A 10918-nucleotide genomic window follows, 5' to 3' on the forward strand; every position below is an offset into this window, starting at 1 on the left:
GTTTCCTACCAAATTTAAGAAATTTTTCTGGGTTAATCGCTATGTTTCGTACGTTCCCGGCCGTGATCTAAGCGTCATACAAAACAAATGTAGATATACAAGTATGCTATTTATTTTCAACAGAAATTGTCAAAAAATGGCGAGAACCGTGGCAATGTAAGTTTTTTTTTGCAGTTTTTGCTAATTTTTTACAATAAAAAATACTATTTTGAAAAAAACTTTTATATAAAAAATGTGGGAAATTAAATTCTCTACATATTTGTATATACCCATTTTTTACGAAAAATGCAAAATAAGCTTGCAAATTGCAAAGAACGTAAATCTATAAGAGGATACAACACGTTATAATTGTAGCGAGTGTGAACATCAGGAGCGTGCCTTCTCTTTTCCTCCAATCACAAAACGTATTTGGGCAAAAGAGAAAGCACGCTCCTGATGTTTCCACTCGTTACAATTATAACGTGTTGTTTCTTCTTATAGATTCACGTTCTTTGCAAATTGGAAAAAACCCAAAAAAACTTAAATCCAAGATGGGGGAATGTTGACAAATGAAATTTAGGGGCAAGACTGTGGATCCATGATCTACGTGTCAAATAGAAGTAAACTGCATCAAAAAATTGTTAAAAATTTTTTTTAAGAAAAAGTCTAATTTTACTGGGCTAAATATTTCGTTGTATAAATAAAAATTTAGTTCGTTAGATAAAATTGACCACAAGTTTCCCTAAAAAATATGCAGATGATTTTAAAAAGCATTGACAGAATATCCAAAGCTGGTACGTACTTTTGGTCATAGGTAATGCTTTACCAAATTGTAGCAGCGGTAGAAAAGCAGAAGTAAAACGATTATTTTCTCCTATAAAGATTTTCTTCTAGTATCAAGGCATATTTTTTCAGTGTAGCACTGAATGATCAAAAATGTTTTCACTCAACCAAAATTTACAAACACGATGATTGCGAATACTTTTGTTACATTCACAATTAATTTTAGTTTAATGAAGTGCAAGGCTCGTTCCAGAAACAGCTTTTTAAAATTTTGTGATCATATGCTTTCGTGTTGGATAATTTTTGCTGACTAAAATTTTGCCAGTACAAAATGAACGCTTCTCTTGCATCAAAATGAACGCTTGCTCTCTCAATTTTTATGTGTTGGATATTTTTTTGTCGTTATCGAACGCTATCCAGTAAAAATTTGGAAAAACTATTACAAATTTTTGACTTGTCGAACGCAACTATTATGACAATATTTCGATCGCGATCCATATTTATGAATTGATGGATCGCGCACGAATGCTACATGCTCAATATTTATCGCGTCAGTATTTGCATATTTTATGTGCTGAGCGCTTAATATGACGCTAGAAAATATTTTTATTTTGCACGAATAATTTAGGATTCCACAATTATTTTAAAATTTTCAATGCTAATTAAAATTTTTTCAATTTGTTTTGAAAGGTTTTAAGCAACGAGAGCGAAGGCATAGTCAATATGTTTTCGATGTTCGCATTATGAGAATACAAGATGTACTGACGGAATGTATGGATCGCGGTTTGAAAGTGCTACACGTTCAATATTTATTGACGGTATTGCGATCCAGATTTCAAAATTTTTAGAAATCTTGCGATATGTGTCACGATCCATCAATACTGCATGCTACACCGTCAATAAATATCGCGATACTTGGATCACGTCAATAAATACTGACGTGTGACAGGGCCCATACAAATATTTCTTCACACTAAACACCGATTATTATGAGCATAAAAATCGATCGGATTTCCACCTTCAGCTGTTTACCGCCCAAAAACCAAATGGTTGATTTTTATTTTCTAGTAGATTTAAAAGTTTGAACAATTGGAATTCCTTTACCTAATGGCCGATTTAGGACAATTTGATGGGCTTGGTTTGTCGACATATTTACTGAAAAAGCTGCAGCGTAGATGTATAACGTCGAGATACGAGCTGCTCATCACAACTAATGCAGAATTAATGAAAATTACGGGTCTGTCGGAAATTGCTCTTTTGGAAATTAAACAAAAGTTGGGAGAAGACTATTTTCCGCGCCAACAATGTATTTTATTTAAGAAAAAAACAACTGCTAAAGTATACAAAACTGGCATCGGAAAGTAAGTACATATTTTAAAAAGGATATGATCAACAATTTTATCAAGCACTTTGTTTTTCTGCCAGCAGCTTCGATATACTAACCGCTAAAATACCACTTCAAACTGGTAGTATATGGGAAATTTGCGGCAAATCAAGTGCTGGCAAAACTCAATTGTGTCACACAATTGCCCTTAATTTCGTAGCGCAATCACATGGGACTGTTTTATACATCGACACCAAGGGTGACTTTTCAGGTACACGCGTCATGGAAATGTTGCGTACTCGAAATGTACCCAATAAGGACTGTGGGCGTATAATGCAAGAAATACTGGTGGAGCGTACAAGCTCTGCTGAAGGCACATGTGATATATTAGAAAAACTGCTAACACAGTTGACGGCTGGAACCAACTCAGATTTGAGTAATTTAAAATTAGTCGTAATTGATGCATTGCCGGCAGTGTTTTTTACACATCGCACGGAAAGGGATCATTTAAGAGGTTAGTTTATTAATGCTCATTAGAAAGGTTAAAACGAAGCTTTTATTACTATTTTAGGAAAGTATTTGTTGACGACATTGAACAACTTAGTGTATAAGTTATCCAAAGAGCATCATATCGCTTTTATTTATGTAAATTTGCTAGTGAATATTGAAGAAGAAACACTAGCAGCCGAAGATGAAGGTAAAAAATAAAGCCTTACTAGTCATTTGAATAATATTTCTAATATTGCAAATTTATCGATAATAGAATATGAAGAACATATTGAAGAAGTTACAGCTTCACCAAGCCATGGTAGTGGCAAAGGTATACGTCCAGCTTTAGGTGAATATTGGAGCCGAGCACCTCGTTTGCGTTTATCCATTGGAATACCCCCAGATTCTTCTGCTATGACAAATGAACGCACACTAAGGATAATCAAAAGCTGCTATACTGCTGCTGGTGGCATGTGCAGCTTACGCATAACATCTGCTGGTGTTCTCTGATTGATAATGTATAATACTCGAAAGTATATCAGCGAATAACAATTTGAAAGTAAGTCATAGTTTTGAAAAAATGGCGAAACTTTCAATAAAAAATATACAGAGTTATTAGCAGATAATAGGCGACATAAATACATCATTTTAATTTCTTCTAGAGTCAGAGCTCATTTACCTTAAATCCTACTTCAATTTGCGAGTTTTAATACACATAAAAATAACAATAATTCAATTCAAAATGCGTATGGAAATAATTTATTAATTTACCAACACATTTTAGAGCGCGTCCTATCATCATTCAAAATCAATAAATATTGGGCATTGACATTGCTATAATGATAATAATAACATTAATATACTATATAATAATATCATTATTTTGGCGCTTACACTTTTGCTGCTGCTCCTATTTGTGGTGTGCTTATTGATGTTGTTACATCAATGGAGGGACCTACAGTTTTATGCTGAAATGGCAAATGGATGTTATGAGAAGCTTTTTCATGGCAGAAATACACTCAAGAAGTTTTGTCATTGCCTGCTGAGGGGCGATCACTATTAAAAAAACCTTTTCTAATTTAGATACCAAAGATCCCGATATCTTAACGAAATCTTTAGGAGTATCTCATTTTTCTAACGATTTTTTTACGCATCTTCAATGAAAATTACATATACGAAGTGGTTGACACGAACTCGTAAAGAAATTTCTGTATGAAAAATAAAGAAAATTCTGAAAAAACTCTGCAAGAAATTCTTCAATTAACGGCTTTATTTTCATTGTTTTACCGATTTTCTTCAGAAATCTTGTAAAAGAATCGAAGTGTGCACAGTTTGTTTCATTTTAGAAAATTCTGCCAAAAATCGGATGACATCTTTACTAGTTCATTAAAATTTCTTTACAATTCAGAATACTCTGAAAAGTGGTTTGCAGGAAGCTACTTCAATTTTCGAGCAACGTGGCATTACAACTTCTGTTTGTAAAAAGTAGCGCATTAAACGAATATTCAAGCACAAAATCGTTACTAAAAGCAAAAGTAAATCATTAGTAAGGCTTCCCTCTATGAAATGAGGTTACTATTCGGTTAGTAGCCGTTTTATATTTACTTTGTCACATCAACATTTTATTAGATACATTATTTCAAACTACAAAAGGGTTTATTGTGCATATTTGCTAAGTGCGTATCTCATTTAATATATGGCCGCATTTTTTTTTTTCAAATATGTATACTAGTGAACACGTTTATCCGCAGTACTTACAAATACATATGTGCATATGCACGCCTGTATGCGATACTATTACTATATGCTTAATCTCAATGAAGTTTAAATATGCATTTAGACTTATCGCTGCGTTTGTTGATCATATTCCTTCATTGTGACTACATCTACCGAAGCGATAAGTCAAGTGCTACATAATCAGATTCTCGGCCAGCATCAGCGTGTCAGCAGCATACCGAAAATATAAGTTATTTGATTGCGAGAATTTTACTAAAGCAAAGGCAAAAACTTTTTTGAGTGCAACCGTAATAAATATGTCGCATACAACACCATTGTCGTCGGGAAATGGGTATGGTTTCAATTCTCGTGCACCACTGAAGATTGCAATTATAGGCGGAGGTTTGGTGAGTGCGAAAAACCCTAAAACTATTCGAGACAATATAGCAAGTGCCACACCTATGGAGAGCATGTATACTGTTTCTAAGTTGTTAGGACGTGATTTTTATTTTAATTTGTGTGGTCATTCTGGTTGGACATATAGTTTTACGTCGCCTGGGAACAGTAAAAAGATTCTGTGAGCACTTTTTGTGGCCTGCGAAGGTCGATGCCACCTCCCAACTTGAACAGTCTTGTGATATATTACACACTTTCTAAAATTTATATAAAATAAAATAAAAAATAAAGCAATTTAGGTTTGAAGCGCCTTATCAATATAAAACTCTGCTACTTATGTATATGTATAGGTAATAGGTTATGTCATAACTAATTAATAGCACATACCGAGAAATAATTAAAACAATTAAATTTCTACTCTAAAGTTTCAAATGAAATCCCGCATTTGGAGATTAAGCTCTTGCAATAATGATTCAATTATAATCAAATTACACATTGGGCCCTAGGCTGAATATCGTCATCGTCGGCCGTACCGATGACCGGGCGGATTGTTTTTTGATAAAGTATATCTTCTGCGACACAAGAAGAAAATCGAAAAATACCTGCTTCTCACAGTCAAACATCCGTTTTTGGGATACCTCTATACAACGTTTAACCGTTGCAAAGTATTCGAACAACTTTTACAATAATAAAAATGAAATTTCAATTGATGTAATAAATACCCAATACTCAAAAATACCATCATTAATTGAATTTCATCAAAATACTAATGGCAAAGCATATAAATCTATCACTAATTTTTTAAACGACATTGAAATTAATTTATAATTTTATAAATTAATCTAAAATTGGAGGATGGCGTTTTAAGCTTAATTAATATAAGAATTATTTTTTTTTTTGTAGCCAATCACTAAAGTCNAAAATAAAAAATAAAGCAATTTAGGTTTGAAGCGCCTTATCAATATAAAATTCTGCTACTTATGTATATGTATAGGTAATAGGTTATGTCATAGCTAATTAATAGCACATACCGGAAGTAATTAAAAAAAATTAAATTTCTACTCTAAAGTTTCAAATGAAATCCCGCATTTGGAGATTAAGCCCTTGCAATAATGATTGAATTATAATCGAATTACACATTGGGCCCTATGCTGAATATCGTCATCGTCGACGATCGTCAGCGCATCAGTAACACGGCTGGCGGGGGCCGTACCGATGACCGGGCGGATTGTTTTTTGATAAAGTATATCTTCTGCGACACAAGAAGAAAATAATCGCAAAATACCTGCTTCTCACAGTCAAACATCCGTTTTTGGGATACCTCTATACAACGTTTAACCGTTGCAAAGTATTCGAACAACTTTTACAATACTAAAAATGAAATTTCAATTCATGTAATAAATACCCAATACTCAAAAATACCATCATTAATTGAATTTCATCAAAATACTAATGGGAAAGCATATAAATCTATCACTAATTTTTTAAACGACATTGAAATTAATTTATAATTTTATAATTAATCTAAAATTNTAAGCTTAATTAATATAAGAATTATTTTTTTTTTTGTAGCCAATCACTAAAGTCTTTTGTTTTGGGACTTAATACATAAGTCACTCTTAAAAAGTTCCCTAGATCTATGATCAGTAATAGCTAATTGCACGAAAACTCCCTAAATACTCCTTTTCCCAACTCCATCAAGTTTAAATCGTAGCTGAATGTAATTTATTATAATTTGCGCCTAGAATTCTTTAATTCGTTGACAATTTTTTTTTTTTTTTTTAAAGTACTAGTTTTCCCCAGATGCATTATAAAAGTGTTCTTACACGATATGTATTTCCATCTGTAAAGGTGACCGTTTCCATACATACGTAATTGCATCTGTCTGTCAAAATCACAGTATTTATTTAACCCTTCAAAATAAAACAAACACAGATAATTCTTTCTGTAAGTCAGATGAAAATAGATACATTTCTATTTCGTATGTACGTGCATCTGTTTTGTACAGAAACAAATCTAATTTGCCTTTACACGATATGTTGGCGTTTCCATATGTAAAAAGTGGCATCTACTTACACTTTAAGGGCTGGTTTCTCCAACTCAACTTAACTTAGTTTAGCCACTTTTTGGACTTAAGTCAAAACTTAGCCTACGTTTTACACAGCTTATTAATGACTAAGTCAAGAAAATTGGCTTAACTAAGTTAAGTTGAGTTGGAGAAACCAGCCCTTAGTCTCTATGTATGTATACTTGCCTAGAATATATATATTATTTACATACGTATATACATTGTAATTATTAAGCCTGAAAAAAACACGAATTTAAATCCCAACACTCTGCTTATTGACTGTTTAATATGCGCATACAATTGTTATAATTGATTAAATAGTTGGAAAGTGATTGAAACGGGGTTAAAACACGAGAGATACAACATTCAGTGTCAGCAAGTAAAACGCTATATGGCTATTTAAAAAATCTAAAGTGATAAGGGGAGAGAAAATGATAAGACACACGCTGTGGCAATGATTTAAGCCGACAAAGGACTGCAATACTGACGATTCTTACATTTTATTAAAGTTATTCATATTTTTCTTTATTAATAATAAAAAATAAAATAAAATTATAAATAAATAAAAAATACACTTCCTTTATTTCCAGGTCGGTTCATTGGCCGCCCTCAGCTTTGCTCGACGAGGACATGAAGTACATTTGTATGAATATCGTGAAGATATACGCAATGCGGAGTTGGTGCAAGGTCGTAGCATCAATTTGGCTTTGTCGCAACGTGGCCGCAAAGCGCTTGCCGAAGTGGATTTGGAGCAGGAAGTACTCGCAACAGCCATTCCCATGCGTGGTCGTATGTTACATGATATTAAAGGCAATCGCACCGTTGTACTGTACGATCCCTGCACGCATCAGTGCCTCTACTCGGTGGGCAGAAAATATTTAAATGAAGTGCTGTTGAATGGTAAGCTTTGTTTGGACTTTAGTTTGGAATTTCCTAAAAGTTTTCAATTGTTTCGCTTTAGCGGGTGAAAAATATGCCAATATTCATCGACATTTCGAACATAAATTGAATTATGTAAATCTGAGTGAGGGTCGTATGGAATTCAAGCGGTGAGTTGATAAATTAAATTTATGCAAAATAAAAAACCATGCTAATAAAATTATTTAGAAAATATATTCACTTATTCTACCGCTAGTGGTTGTGATAACAACAACATGGCATTTATTTCGTTCTCCCGACAGTAGGCTGTGTGTTACCGGAACTTTCCAGTTTAGTATCTTGTAAAAAATTGTCACCAGCATTCCCCACAACTTTTGTGGAATACTTTTTTTTTTTACAAACACAACTATCTTTCTTCTCATTTTGCAGCATGCAAACTAAGGAAGTTGTCGAAGATTTTGCAGATTTGGTTGTAGGTTGTGATGGCGCTTTCAGCTCGGTGCGTCAGCAATTGGTCAAGAAGCCAGGCTTCAATTATTCACAGGAGTACATTGAACATGGTTATTTGGAACTTTGTATACCAGCAAAAAATGGCGAGGTATGGCATTTTTGCAGTTAATGTCCTTTCTTGTGTTGCCTCTAAGAATTAAACAAATTTATATAACAGTTTCAAATGCCTGAGAATTATTTACACATTTGGCCACGTGATGAATTCATGATGATAGCGCTGCCCAATCAAGATAAGTCGTTTACTGTCACACTTTCAATGCCGTTCAAAGTTTTTGCAACCATACAAACTACCGCCGATTTATTAAAATTTTTCCACAAATACTACGCTGATGCAGTGCCACTGATCGGCGAGGAAAGGCTGATTAAAGATTTCTTCAAAACACGACCACAACATTTAGTTTCGATTAAGGTAAATTGTGGACTATTATATTTTCTATAATTTATTTAAGCTAAAGACTTTATTCTATTTTCAATATAACTCAAATAAGTAATTCTATTATATAAATTTTCACCGAAACTCCAGTTTATAATAAAATGTTTCCTAATTTCCAGTGCTATCCATACCACTACGGCTCGAAGGCGCTAGTTCTAGGTGATGCTGCACACGCTATGGTACCCTACTATGGGCAAGGCTTAAATGCAGGCATGGAAGATTGTACGCAGCTAATGTCGCTATTTAATCAAACAAGTTTAAGTACCGCTGAAGTATTGCAGCAATTTACCGAGTTGCGTTGGCGTGATGCGCATGCCATTTGCGACTTGGCGATGTACAATTATGTTGAGGTAAATATATGTACTAAAATTTATATTTTACATTTTTATTAAAAATTTTTACATCATTTAAAAACAGATGCGCGATCTCACCAAACGGGCAAGTTTTCGCTGTCGTAAATGGCTTGACACGTTACTATTCCGTTGGTTTCCAAGCGCTTGGGTGCCATTATATAATAGTGTTTCCTTCTCCAGCATGCCGTACAGCAAGTGCATAGCTAATCGCAAGTGGCAAGATAAGGTGAGTGATTATGGTATAATTAAATTTAATACCACTTAAAACTTCTGAACCCGTTGCTTTCTACTTTTCAGCTGCTAAATAATGTACTAATTTCTACTGTGCTGGCGGTCATTGCTATCATCATTGCCATATATTTTGGAGTTTTTTAAGATGTTACTTTTTAGTAATGAAGTTACTAGTATTTAAAGAGAAAGAACGAGCTGTTTAACGTCCGTAGGTATTAATTGTTGAAGATTTGTAATTTTATGTAGAGTTTGAAATTGAATGCATGCATAAATTGTAGTCTTGGGGGGTCGTAGATAATTATTACACATATATAGTAATTCATACATGTTGTACCATATATAGGAATTGAATGAATAAAAAATTGCATATCGATGCTTTAGTGCGTAAAGATGCCAATTGATTTGGAGATAGTTTTAAATATTTTAATTATGTGATTCGACACAAGAATATTCCCCAGTTACATATGTATATCGCTTTCATTTGCACAAAGTGTTTACTCTCTAGTATCTAACTGGAGCAGTGCAGTTATCTGCCTAGGGAAAAGATATATTTGGATAGTAAATAGTAACTTCTGCTTATCCATTTACCCAGTATTAATGCTAATATTCATAGTTAAGCTGAAACACCCTTAACAGTCATCAATGATATTAATATTAACCTTATATTTTGCATGAATATACTATCAGATTTCAGTGCTATAGTCAGTATCAGGGATGACTGTTAGATCAAGTACCAGACATTTTTACATTGGCAAAGATTTAGTTTTTTGTTTTACACTTTTACAAAACAACTAAGATTAATCAAGGATTTTTAATAAATATTGGATCATTATTCATTGACCTTGAATTAAAGAACAGTCTATTGAAGAAAACGGAAATTTAATTGTGACAAAAGAATTTATGCATATTTTCCTCGTGGTTCCACAAATTCTGCGATCAGCTAATACCAAGAAGAATTTCCAAAAGTGTTGCCTACTTTTCGGCAATGTAGAATATTCAAAGCACATGTATGGTAATTTCTTCAATCCATACGTGACATAAATGTATACATACTATATGTTTTATACATTGTCACACCATTTTAATCATAAAATTTTTGCATTTATTAAATTAAGTGATATTCAATAATATTTCATCACTCACTGTGTTTTCGGTTGTTCGGCCTCGTTAAGAAATTCGCCACTGCTTTCTGCTATTAAATTTAAATGCTTTGCACACTGCGCACATCTTTCGCCTGCTTCGCTCTGCGTCCAAATGGTTTCAAGTATGTAGATGGGGTAATTCTCGTGCCCACCAGCTGCTAACGACCGACCATGTGCTTTGCTAATTTCTTTAATATTATTTTTTTGTTTTTGGAATTGGCGCCTGAAATGCTCTGAGTTTCATAGAGGCAAAGTGAAAATAAAGAGAGTAAAATTATTGTAAAATATATATGTACGTTTGTATGTACCTATGTATATATTGGTATAACAGATATGGACATGTGTATGTATGTAAGAGTAAAACCGCTTTTAGACGGGTCGATTTCTGTCGACTGGAAAATCGACTGGAAAATCGACTGAAAAACCGACCAGCCAGAACACTTACATTTTGCGGCTGAATTGTCATTTACACTGGTCGAATTAGGTTGAACGACAAAAATCGACTAGAAAATCGACCCGTGTAAAGGCAGCTTAAGAGCTCTAACACATATTCACATTCTTTGGCTCTGCAACTGTTGACTATTGGAAATTTACCAGAATATTCTATTTTTGTTG

The 10918-nt window shown here is 33.6% G+C and overlaps 2 protein-coding genes and 1 long non-coding RNA gene across 3 annotated transcripts; 2 read left to right on the forward strand and 1 right to left on the reverse strand.

Moving 5' to 3' along the window:
- Positions 1–1869: 1869 nt before the first annotated feature.
- Positions 1870–3085, forward strand: LOC108379808 (DNA repair protein RAD51 homolog 4-like). The gene is made up of 4 exons (XM_017636156.1): positions 1870–2123; positions 2191–2600; positions 2658–2783; positions 2850–3085. The coding sequence occupies exons 1-4, from the start codon at positions 1870–1872 to the stop codon at positions 3083–3085; spliced, it is 1026 nt and encodes a 341-aa protein (XP_017491645.1).
- A 1523-nt stretch (positions 3086–4608) lies between these two features.
- On the forward strand, positions 4609–9562 carry cn (Kynurenine 3-monooxygenase cn). Its single transcript, XM_017636157.1, has 8 exons — positions 4609–4698; positions 7346–7655; positions 7717–7804; positions 8064–8232; positions 8302–8553; positions 8697–8927; positions 8995–9156; positions 9228–9562. Exons 1-8 carry the CDS (start codon positions 4609–4611, stop codon positions 9303–9305), a joined length of 1380 nt encoding a protein of 459 aa, XP_017491646.1. The 3' UTR covers positions 9306–9562.
- Positions 8562–10554, reverse strand: LOC108379811 (uncharacterized). Its single transcript, XR_001849512.1, has 3 exons — positions 10305–10554; positions 9009–9133; positions 8562–8940 (listed from the first exon to the last, which is right to left on the reverse strand). It is a non-coding gene; the product is annotated as an uncharacterized LOC108379811 (long non-coding RNA).
- Between the last annotated feature and the right edge of the window lie 364 nt (positions 10555–10918).

The sequence above is a fragment of the Rhagoletis zephyria genome, unplaced genomic scaffold (genome assembly GCF_001687245.7).
Source record: "Rhagoletis zephyria isolate East Lansing unplaced genomic scaffold, Rhagoletis_zephyria_1.1 Rzeph_scaffold_17383, whole genome shotgun sequence".
Classification (NCBI taxonomy): domain Eukaryota; kingdom Metazoa; phylum Arthropoda; class Insecta; order Diptera; family Tephritidae; genus Rhagoletis; species Rhagoletis zephyria.

Coding starts and splice junctions, on each gene's coding strand:
- cn (XM_017636157.1), top strand. CDS start 4,609: ATGTCGCATACAACACCATTGTCGTCGGGAAATGGGTATGGTTTCAAT. Junction 7,805..8,063: donor GGTCGTATGGAATTCAAGCG/GTGAGTTGATAA, acceptor CTCATTTTGCAG/CATGCAAACTAAGGAAGTTG. Junction 8,554..8,696: donor AACATTTAGTTTCGATTAAG/GTAAATTGTGGA, acceptor CCTAATTTCCAG/TGCTATCCATACCACTACGG.
- LOC108379808 (XM_017636156.1), top strand. CDS start 1,870: ATGGCCGATTTAGGACAATTTGATGGGCTTGGTTTGTCGACATATTTA. Junction 2,124..2,190: donor TACAAAACTGGCATCGGAAA/GTAAGTACATAT, acceptor TTCTGCCAGCAG/CTTCGATATACTAACCGCTA. Junction 2,784..2,849: donor ACTAGCAGCCGAAGATGAAG/GTAAAAAATAAA, acceptor TATCGATAATAG/AATATGAAGAACATATTGAA.